Raw genomic sequence first — 14,137 nt, 5'->3', positions numbered from 1 at the left:
CGGTAACGGCCCATGCTACCAATCCTGATTACGGCATTCATTGAGATCTCACAGACGCAAAATACTGATGCTAAGATACAAGAGGAGACTACAGGCACACATGTAACATCCGATTCGAACATTGCTGATGTGACCAATGTTGTAGGCAATGCTTCACATCTATGTGTGGTTAATCTTCTAATTGAGGTAATCCAACTTTCACCTACAATGGTAGACAACTTTTTTACAGACATACAAGATTTCATGTTTTCTCCAAGCGCAAACACTGACTTTTGATTTTGGCACACAGTGCTCTGAGAGACTTTGAATTTGACCTTCATTTTTTATAAAATAAAGATCTTTTTCCTATGACATTTTTTTTTCTTCCAAATTTGAATTTTTCCTTTTTGGCACAAAGTAATCTGCTTAAATTAGAACTATTCATAGAGAACAAGAATTCTTTGAATACTCCCAGAGACAATATTTGACCTTGTCCAAGAACAAACAGCTTTATGTAATCTGACATGAAATGGTTTCGGCCCTTTTTTCTTCTGTATTAACAAGCCATTTCATAAATGTATATTTCCGTGCTTCATTCATTTAGTATTCAAATGTAAATATATGCTTAGAATGAAACATTGTTTAAATGTGTACAGCACCAATGTATTTTTATGCTTACAACCAGTTCTAATGCATTTTTTATGTATTTTGAAGGGGTTATACCACATATGTTTAGACATGTTTAGTCGTACCTAACAAAGTGGGGTGGGTGTTGTATGTCGATTTAGATTCCGAATGAATTTCCCCGATTCATGCCCTTATATAGGTTCAATTCGTATTGCTTATATAGGCATAGCAATCCAGTCCTTATTTAGGCATAGCCCATGCTACCCAAATACAGGCATGGCTACTTCCATCCGTTCATCTACGTCACGAGTTCTAGGGAAACCAGATTCATAAGCTGTTAGGGACTTCCCCTTGCTTGGATATTGATTTCTCCAAGAACTCATTTATTATGCATGAACATCTATTCCTTAGGGGTTCATTCATGACGTTCATATGCCCGACTTTTACATCAATACTGGCATTCCTAAACATCTTCAAGGTATAAATATACCTTCACTTGCTATGGCAAAGCACGGTGTGGTTCGGTGCAGTTCAACTACCTACTTGCACGACGCAGCTCGCTGCAGCAAGAGCCGAAGGAAGCCAACTCTCCAGCTGACTAACAGAACAGAAGCGGTCATCCTCCAGCCGAGAATCCAGCTCCAGTGTTTCTGAATCCCCTTGCGGGACATTGGGAAATCGAGTCCCGAGAAAGAGATACCAACCTATCTCATTCGAAGGTATGGAGTGGATTAGAACCTAGAGAACCCTTTGGCAATTCTTGGCAAAACTAAATCTATGCTAAAGACAGCACCTACTTCTTCCCTCGTACTAGACCTAGTTGAATATTTTAGCCTGTGTTATTTATGTATGTATGTATTTTTATATATGTCATAGCAACAGACAATGCTATTACAGTATGATTTCATATTACTGTCTATGCTGTACGCATTATACATTGCATTGTGACTAACGATTGTAGCAGTTCACCTCTCTTGCATGAGAAAGAAGACTGTTCAATAAACCCTTTTATTGAAACGACCGTCTCTCTAGTTCTATGCAACTCTGTAGAAACGAAGCATGCAAGATTGAATGAGTGAACTAGTTATCTATTATTTCCACGACTCTGAAGATATCGTTTTGATTCTAGGGGAAACAAAGTTGTCATGTTTATGCGGTTGTCAGAGACTAATCCCTTCTTGTTTATTCAAGAATGTTTCTAGTGACCTCTGAGTTAGCTGTCACACACACAATTAAGGTTAATGTATTCGATAGAGACATACTGACCTCAGTCCTATGTCAAATCTATAATTTATCTTATTCCAATGTGCAGAGCCTCATTGGGAAAATAGTAACTACACTACACACCCAACAGCTCGCACCCACCACTCCCACCCCATACTCCGTAAAATGGAAGTACCTGTTGTGGTGAACTTGGAACAGTAGCCAACTGGGCTAGACTATGATGTAAAACACCACCTACTATGCAAACTCCCGCCCCAAATATTCTAAAGAAAGACACAAGAAAGGAAACCAACAAAGGCCAAGGGGCAAGAGGATATCACTTCTGAGTCCTAACATGGTTTCTCCATTGCCGTTTTGCCACAAATCCAGGACCAGGCAGGGTGGGTCCCAAAACAGTCTGCAGGCTCCCGGTGGGGGTGCATGGTGAAGCGCAGAGTAGTTGCGGCCATCCAAGTCAGGTCTCCGTAATGATGGCAGCATCCACTGCAGGATACATGGGCACAGAGGGTTGTTAAGATGAGGCCCATGCCGCTCACCTCCAGTGGTAGGCGACGCTATGTTGCAGTGCTGGAGGGGGCGGTCCAAACCATCAGTAAGCACCCGGCAGGCCGCTTGCCTCCGATACATCCCAGGGCAGGCTCCAGGTCCAAGGTGCAGCCGGCATCTGAAACAGCTCAGCGAACCGGCAATCCTGGTCAAGGGAAAGGAGAGAGGCCCTTCTCGCCAACGTTTCCCACAGGGCCTCCTGGACCACTAAGCAGTTACCTCCAAGTCTGTGGTCGGAGACCCACGATCCCCTGAGCAGGGAGGCTGACGGGTACAATAAGTGTTAGGAGGAAGGGGTCCCAGTGAAAGTGGGAGACATATAATACACTTCACAAGAATAAATCTAAAGCAATGATTAGATCCACAGAGTTTTATTCAATAAGGGATCCAGTGTCATTAGTACACATAGCAAAGAATACAATAAGGGCACTGGGTCTAAGAGGTCCTGAAAAGGGAAAGCGCAGGCCTCCCCTCTCCCCGTCAACACCATCCAGCGAGGGCCCCCAACCAATAGGCAGTCCATGGCCTCCCACAGGCATGGTCACAGTCTTTTAATCCCTTGATCTGGCAGACTGTCGCCTACGAGGGCGCCGGGACCCTCCGATGCGAGTGGCGGAGGGCCTGAGGACCCTTGCACGGGAACCAAATCAGGTGCTGCAGCAGTGCTGTCAATTTGCACTCAACCTGGGCTAAAGAGCCCTGAAGAGCAGGCGGGTTCTCCAGATTATTGGCATGTTGCGACAGAGCTCTAACAGAGTGACTGCCATTTCTGGCACCAAAGCCATGCCCTCTCCTGAACCTGGTTTGAGTTGATCTCTGACTCCAGATCCGACTCAGAGCTCGGCAACACTGTCCACACTCGTTCCTGCCACTTTGATGCAGACTCAGACTGTCCAACCCTGAACTGAATCAATCTAGACCAAGGTTGTATACTGGAGCAGTCTAGAAGAAACTGACCAGAGTTCACTATGATTCAAAGAAAAACAACACCTGTGCCTAGAAGCAACCCGTCCGAGCATGAATTTCCCCCACCATAGGTGTACAATTTATATTTGGAACTACAAGATACCAGTGGATTGTACATGTCCCTAAACATCGTGGTGGGTTTCGGCCCAGGTCTTTCAAATGGAAGAGACAGCATATTGTCCTGCAGTCATTACATACTCAGCTCAAGTTCTGGATTTACAACTGCCATTGGTTGAGTTGAAAACTAATGTCCTCACTGATGTTTTGCAGCTTGGGCAGAGCTTATTCGAGCCCTTGCTGCCATTCAATAAAGCTCTTAATGACACTCTCATGGGCATTTGGGCAAAACCTTGCTCATGCCCACCTGTTAATAAACAGGCAGCACAATGCAACACACCTGGTCTGGGTGGCACTGCTTTTTTGGCGCAACACAACTCCTATAAGTCTGATAGTTGAGGCGCCCACAAGCAAGAATAATCCAAACTCATTCGCTATGAACCCTTCAGACAGAGTTGAATAGAACTGAAGCATTCAGAAAACAAGCGTTTTACTCAGCTAGCCTTGCTTTTAGGTTAGCCGATGCCAGCTGCTGGGTACACACACACATTATGGGTCCTAATTGCAAAGATTTTGCCATCAGTCCAGGAGGAATTCAGTGTCTATGTGGAGTAGAGGCCAGGATGCAGCAAAATATATCATAAGGTCTGGCCTGGACATGACTGACTGGTTAGGCAAAGCAGTCGGGACTAGTGTGGTTGCCAGACGCGAGCTGACGAGAAGCATAGATTCTATGTCAGGACCGGAGGCTTCAGATTATGCTATATCTTCCTTCGCTTTATTAACATAAAGAAACCACAGCAGCTTAGGAAAAGATATAATAAGAACAAAAAATGCTTTAAACATAAAGCATTAACGTAATGTTCAACAAAAAATCAACAACAACTCCCAAGAGTCTCTTTGTTATAATCATAGTCCACAGTCCTTTGTCACTGTTCATCATCCCTATATAACCGGACTTCCCATCATCTTCCTCCTCTTTCTTCGCTGCTCCCGCAGCCAGATAAGTGCTTTTCTATTTGTCTTCTTTTATTGTGATTGATTGTCTTGCGGTCTTTGGGGACTCCTTGCATGGTTTATTTCCTTTCAGAGTCCCCTAGTTGCGGGAACGTTCTGCCGTTCCTACGCGACTTTTTTCCCACTTGTGTGCGGTGTGTACATAGACCGCAAGGGGGCGGCCTGTCGCCTCGCCGACCCTCCGGCGCGCCTCCGCGGTACGAGGAGCCACGCCGTGGGGTCTGCTTGCGCAGGGGCCGACCCTCGCGTACCCCTCTGACACCTGGTGATCCGGGTCTGTACTTTCACAATCTTGACGCCCTTTGGGGTCTGTATGGCGGTTGTGACCGCGTGAATCGCCTTCGGGCGAGATCTGTGCACCTCTTTATTCGTGTGTGGCCTAGCGCGCTTGAGGGGTACGTAGACCCGGTCCCGGCGAGGAGGGTCTGCGCGCTTGGGGGTTGGTGCAGCCCACCTGCCACGTCAGCTGGCCCAAAACGTGATCGCAGCCGCTGGGCCTGCCCACATTCGAGAACTTTCTCGGTTGCCGCCCTCCTGGGTGCCCCGCATTTGCCCTTGGTTCCGAGATGGAAGGGGAGTATGAGGAGGAGGCCTGCCCCTATCTGCAGGATGATGGGTTTTATCAGGCGGTGGACAACTCCATCTATCGTTGTGTGACGGAGGTGGTAGGGCCCATGGAGGACCGCCTTTCGGCCCGCATCGTGGAGGAGTGTCCCAAGCTGGCAGCGGCGCAGGTGCCGCCGTCCCCCGTGCTCCCGGGGACGTCCGGCGAGTTGCCGCCCGCTCCGAAGAGGCCCCGGGGTGAGGGGCCCTCATCGGAGGCCCATGGCGTGGATAAGGGCGCCTTCGAGCGTCTTCGTGACGCCTTCCTGGCCAAGGCGACGGCGGTGCCTCCGACACCCTTGGTGGACCCTGGCACTTCGGGCGGCCTGTCGACGGCGCCCGCCTCCCCGATCTACGACTCTCCGGACACGGATGACGACGGGGAGTCGACCCGTTCTTGGCTCCCGGCGCCTTCGGGAAAGGAGATGCCCCGAGATGAGTCGGGCATGCTGGACCCGGACGAGATCGTCCACCCGCGTTCCGCGGCCTGGGCCCCGGGGGAGACGGTGGCGAAGTTTGTCGCGGGCCGGCTGCGCAAGCCCCTGGAGAAGGAGGCGAGGGGTTGCCTGCGCGGGGAATGCCCTCGGCCTACTTTGGAGGGGAAGGTGGCCATGACACCAGAATTGGACCCCAAGATGGCCACCTTCCTGGCGAAATTCATGAAGGACCCCAGGAAGGGGATCGATCGGTCCTGGCGGGCCTGCCAGGACAAGCTGTTGGACGCAGTCGGGCCCGCCACGAAGATCCTCGATATGGCGGAGGAGGCTCGAGCGAATGGCACCGCCATTTCACCGGAGGTGCTCTCCAACTGGGCCCAGAGGGTGATCGTCTTCTTGGGCAACGCCAACTGTGCCCTGTCCACGGAGCGGCGGCGGTCGCTCCTTATTAAGCTGGACCCGAAGCTGGGGGACCTGGCCTCGTCGGAGGCAGGTGCCGTGGCCCAGGGTGGCCTCTTCGGTGAACCTTTCATCCGCGAGCTTGGGAAGTTCGTGAACACGTTCACGTCGCTGGACAAGGCACAGTCCAGCATCAAGAGGGTGTTCCACCAGCGTTTTACTGGAGGGGCCGGTCGCGGCAGGGGCCGCGCGATCGGCCGTGGTCAGCAGACCAACAACCGTGGACAAGGCTCCGGAAGAGGTCAGTACCAGACCTCGGCCAACTACACCAATTTCTGCCCCACAAGGGGACAACGCTATGGTGGAAGAGGATTCCAAAAGAAGTCCGGACAAGGAAATGCCCCCGGTAAGTGTACTTTGCTTGGATCAAGTTCCGATTGGGGGGCGGCTGGCAAGCTTTTACGGGGAGTGGGAGTTGCTCACTGCCGATGCTTGGGTTTTGCAAACTGTGAGAGGTTTCCATATAGAGTTTCACGACCAGCCAACTCAGGTGAGGCCCCCGCGCCCAATGGTTTTCTCAGATTCCGACGCGCGATTGATAGACGGGGAGGTCTCGGACTTGCTGCGCAAGGGAGCCATCCGCCTATCAACGCGCCACCCGCATGGGTTCCTCAGCAACGTCTTCTTAGTAGACAAGACGGATGGGGGCAAGAGGCCTGTGATCAACCTCAAGGAATTCAATGGGTGGTTGGTCTACCGTCACTTCAAGATGGAGGGGATCCACCTCCTTCGGGACGTGCTCCTCCCTCGGGATTGGATGGTGCGACTGGATCTCAAAGATGCCTACTTGGTCGTTCCCATCCACCCCCCTCATCGTCGTTTCCTACAATTCCTGTGGGACGGCCAGGTGTTCGAATTCACCGCCCTGCCGTTCGGCCTTTCTTCGGCCCCGTGGTGCTTCACGAAGGTCCTTCACCCGGTAGTGGAGTTTCTCAGAAGCCAAGGGGTCCGTATGATAGTATACTTAGACGACATCCTCGTCATGGGGCAGTGCCCGGAGGTGCTGGCAGGACAGCTGCGTCAAGCGGTCGACCTGCTTCAGAGACTGGGGTTCGTCGTCAACGGCTCCAAGTCAGTCTTGGTTCCCACTCAGCAGATCACCTTTTTAGGCTTCGTGGTGGACTCGGTGCAGGCGGTTTTGAGCCTGCCGAGCCGGAAGGTCGCAAAGATACGACACCTGCTTCGGCAGACGATCGCGAGGGATCGTACGTCACTGCGCCATGTCGCCAAGGTGGTGGGTCTTCTGTCGTCCTCCATCCAGGCGATTTTCCCAGGCCCACTGCACTACAGGGCTCTTCAGCGCCTGAAAGCGCAGCATTTGCGCCGTGGGATGTGTTACGATCAGTGGGTTCCCCTCACGGACGAAGTGAAGGAGGAGATGTCATGGTGGCTGTCTCACATGGAGGCATGGAATGGGCGAGCGATCTTCGGGTCGGCCCCGGACTTAATAATAGAGTCCGACGCCAGCAGGTCAGGCTGGGGCGCCCGGTGCGGGGATTTTTCCACCGGCGGCGCCTGGTCGTCAGAAGAACAACAATTGCATATCAATTGTTTGGAGCTCCTTGCGGGCTCCTTCGCGGTTCGCTGCTGGACCAAAGATTCGGTCAAGGCTTGTGTCCTGCTACGGATGGACAATGTCTCGGCGGTCCGATATGTGAACCACCTGGGAGGTCCTCGGTCCCGCGCATTGGCGGATTTAGCGAAGGACTTCTGGGATTATTGCCTGTCTCGTCACATTGCGGTGACGGCGGAGTATCTACCAGGCCAGTCCAATCAGGTGGCGGATTGGCACTCTCGACATCTCAGGGATGCCAGCCAGTGGAAACTGGATCCGGGGGTCTTCCGGTGGCTACACTCCCTTTGGGGCCCCTTCTCGGTGGACCTATTCGCGTCCCGTCTCGACCACCAGCTGCCGCGGTTTTACAGCTGGAGGCCGGACCCTCTGGCGGAGGCCACGGACGCGTTCTTGCAGGATTGGAGTCGGGAACAGCCGTTTGCGTTTCCCCCGTTCTCCATGATCATGCGAACGGCGGCTCAAATACGCCGCCAGGGTGCGGACCTGCTGTTGGTTACACCGCTGTGGAGGTCTCAAGTTTGGTTTCCGGTTCTTCTGGAACTTTCCTGGGATTTTCCAATCCTACTCCCCCTGTTTCCTCTGCTCCTGACGAGCCCGGATCGGGAACCTCACCCTCTCGTCATGCAGAACACTCTCCGCCTCGTGGCGTGGAGGCTCTCAGGAGACGCTGGACGCTCCCGGGCCTTTCGGGGTCAGCTGAGCACTTGCTCTCCAAGGCATGGGCCGATAGTACGACGAAGCGTTACAGATCCGCTTGGCTTAAGTGGATGCGTTGGTGTTTACGAAGGGATTTGGATCCCATAGTCGCCGGCCTTGTTCCCGTGCTGAATTTCCTGGCTCATTTGGCCGACAAGGGCTTGGCGTATAGAACGATCAATGCTATCCGGTCGGCGATTTCTGCGGGCCATGATAACATCGATGGCCACCCGGTAGGGGAACACCCTTTTGTGTGCCGGCTTCTGCGTGCGGTTCGCCTCGCACTGCCGCCTGAGCCCAGGTACTCCGTCCTTTGGGACGTCAATTTGGTTCCGAACCTGTTCCTATCGTGGCCAGCGAATTCTTATCTGTCTCTGAAGGAGCTTTCGGCGAAATTAGCCATGTTGTTATGTCTGGTCTCTTGTAGGCGCGTCTCGGACTGTGGACTATGATTATAACAAAGAGACTCTTGGGAGTTGTTGTTGATTTTTTGTTGAACATTACGTTAATGCTTTATGTTTAAAGCATTTTTTGTTCTTATTATATCTTTTCCTAAGCTGCTGTGGTTTCTTTATGTTAATAAAGCGAAGGAAGATATAGCATAATCCTCGCCTCCGTGTCCTTAATAGAATTGAAACTTACCGTTACGTAAGCTAGGCAAATTTCGATTCATTCTGCCTCCGATGGTACCCAATTGTCGTTTTACTACAACACAAACGGACCAAGACTGATACAGATACAGTCTACCTTTGGACTTTTTGTCCCGACCTTGTGCCCTGATTTGTTTCCAGCGTGAAAGCTCATCCTAATTACCTAAGGGCTCTTCAACATCGGCACTACATGGTCCGAAGTTAATACCACAAAAAGTATTCCACTTTCTCTACTTTCAATCTGAAGACGAGCAACAATTAAATTGGTTGCCTGCCCCTACCCCGTCCTGATGAAGACCCCGAAGCAAGGGTACAACTAACTCCTGCGACTATAAGAGGGTCGAAACGTCGACAACTGTCTTTTTGTTTATCAACTTCACCCCATCATTTAAACATTCAATGTGTTATGTGGAGTATGATCTTTATTAAGTGATGTATTGGACCCATGGTCTTTTTGTTGGTTTATATCTAAATTGACATATAAGGGCAGTTGCGCCATTTGGTTGTTTTTTATTGACACTATCCCCTATCCACACCATCCTCACTTTATCACTTCCCTTTCCCCCTGGGGCACTTTACATCCTATGAATGTTCATTTAAAGATACGAAAATTAACATATACCTACATTGGGAATAAATACAGTGTAGGCCTAGCAATTGCTTCTTTATTTATATTAACTTGTTTGAATTGATTGTTATTTGCTGGGACCCCTTTCTCTCAGTAGTGTGGTACGCCAGCGCCAAGCAAGGATGAGATTCACAAGCTTATTGGGTGACATCCAGGCATCCCTCATGGATATGGCTTTAGACAGGTCTCGCATATTTGGCAAAAATGCCTATTTTGTCATGGAGTGCTTCAAAAAAGAGCAGTGCCACAGTGTGCTCCCTGGGTCTCTCCACACCAGCAAGGCAGTATCCGCAACAGTTTGCTCCCTTGTGAGGCATCACCAGGGGTTTGGTATACAGGCAATGTCAAGGACTATCACTCCAGTAACATGTACCCCAGCTATTTCAGCATCAGAGTAGGTAATCCAGTACACAGGGTCCAGGCACATAGGGACGGTGAACTTCCCAGTCCCCCGCCCCTCCTAGAGTAGCCTCAGGGACACTTTAGTTAGCTCTTAGCATAACACAACCACCATATGGGAGGTAGAATCTGTCATTTTCTCTATCTTCTCCTCAGATGGCAGGCCATAATATTCGAAAGGTGGGCACTGCTGGTCCTTTCCGATCTGCTACATTTTCCACAGAAAAACTTCAATATCATCACTCTACGGGTACTTGAGGAGTGTGTGTTTTTAGAGCTTTTGATCGAAGGATCGGATATTAGTTACCCGTCTACCTTATGATTGGGGCTTCCCAAAAGATTGTCAGCTCCACAGGTCCAAGCTTAAGCTTCTTCCAGCCAGTTCATCAGCAGTATCAAACAGTGTAGAAAGACTGTTAATTCTATCTTGTGCACTTCATAACCTGCCATTTCATTTGCAAATTGGTCTGTTGATATTACTATATGGAGCAGGCATTGGGGAAAAACACTATTCACAATAATAAAAACATATGATTAACTCGTACTCACTGCGATAACTCTGTAACCCCACGTCGTCAGAGCCAAAATCTGCTGGAAAAATACATCAGCTGTACCGCTGACAGGTGGCAGGAAAATGATAGGGCAGCGGACAGATTTGGGCCCAGCATCATACAAAGTCCACACTTTACTATCATCGTCGTCCACTATGATCTGGAAAAAAGTGGGAAAATGCTGTGTCAACAAAGGTCAGTGGCTCTGAACGTGCAGCAAGCAGTAGGGTGATCATATGGCTATTTTACCATGAAAACAATTTTCATTTCTGGGTTTTCATTGAACAAGCCTTTACTTCTGTCCCTCACATCAGATACACTAACTGGACTAAGCGTCCCGACTGTAAAGGGTTTTTCATATGTACACTCAAGATTGGAAAAACAAAGGACCAAAGCAGTCTCCTTACAGGTAAGCGATCTAAAATACAATTCACTTGCTGAATCTCCTTAGTTTACATCTAATGCATAAGATAGCAGTGGTCAAAAATAGCACAATTGAACAAAGTATGACACAGCAGTTCCTGGATTGGAGAACCCTTCTGTAATTAGAAGTAATCCTCAATTTGATAAAAAGGACCCGGTCTGTTCTGTAGGCGAGTGCCTACAACAGTTATCAGTGCACATTTAACAGCAGTGGTGCCTTCTTGTTTCACCAATGACTTACGGTCCACAATGACGCCAAAAAAAAGCATCTGGCCTTTGAGAAAAATGCTGAGCACAACCACAAGGTGGCTATCTTTGTCAAAACCAAGCTCTGTCTCCCTTGAACGACACATTTTAAACTATCTGCTGGTCTGTTCATTACACATCAAATTTGGATGCTTAATATGGTTTGTAACATTTCTTTAGTTAGGTGTCAAAATCTTGCAAGATAATGTTTTTTGCCTGTATGTGAAGGCAAAGACTTAAATCGCCGAATTACATTTTTACTGTGGGTTAAAGGTTGAGTTCCCAATAAATTGCAGTTTCAAAATTACAAATCGACAGCAATCTAGCTAACCATTGATGGTATGTCGTAGGTGTAATGTCTAACCAAGCCGAAGCTATACATAGCCTGAGAACTGCCATTGCAGCAAATATAAAGTATCCCCCCCCCTTCATCTGCCTATCATTGTTATTTATGCCAAGCAATATCATCGAAGGAGTCAAGATAATCTCCCCACCGAACACTCTACTAAGGAATATCTCAATATATTTTTGCGCTGATTGCAGGTGTGTACATGTCGCAAAAATGTGCTAAATCAGCCTCTGCGCTTCCACATCTAGGGCAGTTAATTCGCGAAGTCCCTCCCCATTGTGCAATTCTCACAGGGGTATAGTAGAGGTGGTAGACAGTTTTATAATGTTGTGCCTGGAGAGATGCAGAACACAAAATATTCTGCCCCAGATCTAATGATAAGTGAAAGCACTCTTCCTCTATTTCCAGCTTGGTCGCCCATTTCTCAGCCATCCTATCCATATCATCCAGCTTCGCTTTTATCAGCTCGGAATAAAACCTCCTGATTGTACAGTCCAAGCCTGCTTGTATAATATCCATAATGGGGATTTTGTCGAATCCTGCGGGTCCCCCCCTCTTTGCTTCCAAATAGCTTCTCACTTGTAGAAATTTAAAAAAAATGGCTGGACTCTAAACCGTACTTCATCTGTAGCTCCGAGAATTGAAGCACTCCTTGTGTACCCAGAAGATCGCTAATCATCCTTATCCCCTTCCTCCTCCATTCTCCAAAAACCGACCTTGAAAAAATATCTAAAGGGAATGTAGGGTTAGCACTCAGCCTAGTGTAAGCATTATACTTCCCAAGTCCAAAGCTCTTTGCAAACGCTTTCCATACACAATGCGCAGCCAAGATCGTCTTAAACCGTGTCCTTTTGAAATAACTAAAGTCAGTGTGCTTCAAAAACAAATTCTCCGCTTCCGTCCCTAAAACTAAACCATAGATTGCTAACGACCCAAACTCATCTTGCCCCTCTGTTTCTGCTCCCCCTAAAAGGCCTGCCATATACTGTAGTGCCGCAGCCCAATAGTAGAGCTTTAGATCTGGTAACAACCAGCCTCCCTTACCTCGAGGCAATGCCATATACGTAAGAGCTCTCCTCGTCTTTCCCTTGGCCCAAATAAACCTGTTAATCATGTGCTCACATCCCTTAAACCATTTAGATTCAAACAGCAATGGAATCGATCCTGCATTAATCCGAATTGCAGCCCTCGGGTCCGTATATAATGCTTGGATTGCCTTAATGAATCCATTTCTAAAACCTGATCTTTTTAAAATATACCACAGATAATCCCAGGAGACCCGATCAAAGGTTTTCTCTGCATCTAATAGCATTACTGCCATCGGGTCTCCTGCGACCTCCGCGGCATCAAATAGCATAATAACCTTACGTGTATGGTGAGTTGTACCCCTACCTGAAATAAAACCATGTTGGTTGGTGCTCACCAGAGTGCCTATTATTTGAGCGAATCTTGTTGGTAATGATTTAGAAAATATTTTTGTGTCAGAATTCATGAGTGTAATTGGTCTGTATGACCCAGGTTCAGTAGCTATTTTCCCCTTCTTTAAAATTATAACAATATCGGCACCTCCCCATGACCCTGGTATAGAATCCCCTACCTGTGCCTTCTGCATCGTTATAACCATATCCTCACAGAGTACATCCCAGAATACCTTGTAGAACTCAATTGGGATTTGGTCTGGCCCCGACGCTTTTCCAGAAGGAAGATTTCATATGGCGACCTTAATCTCTTCTAAATCTACCAATTCTTCCAGTTCTTCCGCTTCTATGTCCGTCAACCGTCCCATCGGAATGTCCTCCAAATATGCCCCTATTTCCTCAGGATCTCTGCCTTGCCGGTCATCATACAATGTGGCATAGAACTTTCTAAACACTTCCCGTATTTCATCAGCGTCTGTATGTAGTCTACCTGCTGTATCCCGAACTTCCCTTACCTCCCCTGAAGCAGCCTTTTGCCTTGTGCGTATGGCTAACGTTCGCCCAACTGCTTCACTATACTCATGACATCTCTCCATTCTGGTAATAAAAATCTCAGCTGCCTTATTTGCAAAGTCCTCTTCCACCTCAATTTTTGCCTTTGCTATCTTAATAAGAACATCGTCTAGCGGGACCCCTGTTAACACACAATGATTAAGCTCCTCCTCCACATCTATTACTGCCCTAACCAACTCTTTATTCCTAATCTGCTCCTGTTTGCGTTTGAAAGTGTTGAAACTTAAGGTCTCACCGCGCACTCCCGCCTTAACCCCTTCCATGCTCATGACGAGCTCAGCTCGTCATGAGGCACAGTTGAGCTGTGCTGATGACGAGCTGAGCTCGTCATGACACCAGCAAATTGGCAATTTCCAGCACAGGGCAAAAATAACCACAGCAGCGATGTGGTTAAAGGCGTCCCAGACTACTCCCGCAGCCGCACTACCCCTATTAATTTCAAAAAAATCTTTAATCCATTGCGACATGTGCTGGACATACTTTTGATCCTGCAGGAACTCTCTTTCAAATGTCCAAACTCTCTCCTTCCTACTTCTTATTGATGCATCCATACTTAATATCAAGGGATTATGATCGTCAAATATTCGGGGAAATCTCTCCATCTTAGCACAAGAAATCAATGAGTTAGAAATGAGGAAGTAATCCAGTCTTACGCATATCTGATGAGGGGCAGAGTAATACGTAAACCCTTTATCACCAGGTCTTGTTATTCC

General features: G+C 48.5%; 1 protein-coding gene across 3 annotated transcripts in view; it reads right to left on the bottom strand.

Moving 5' to 3' along the window:
- Positions 1–14,137, bottom strand: part of SPG21 (SPG21 abhydrolase domain containing, maspardin) — a 374,771-nt gene that overhangs the window by 254,018 nt on the left and 106,616 nt on the right. For all 3 annotated transcript variants that reach the window (XM_086958046.1, XM_086958045.1, XM_086958047.1), the window contains one exon: positions 10,414–10,575. In XM_086958046.1, the coding sequence (XP_086814172.1) occupies positions 10,414–10,575 (162 nt within the window). The remainder of the gene's footprint in view (positions 1–10,413; positions 10,576–14,137) is intronic.

This window comes from Lissotriton vulgaris, chromosome 2_1 (genome assembly GCF_964263255.1).
Source record: "Lissotriton vulgaris chromosome 2_1, aLisVul1.2, whole genome shotgun sequence".
In the NCBI taxonomy this organism is placed as follows: domain Eukaryota; kingdom Metazoa; phylum Chordata; class Amphibia; order Caudata; family Salamandridae; genus Lissotriton; species Lissotriton vulgaris.
This window is presented reverse-complemented; position numbering and strand designations above follow the sequence as displayed.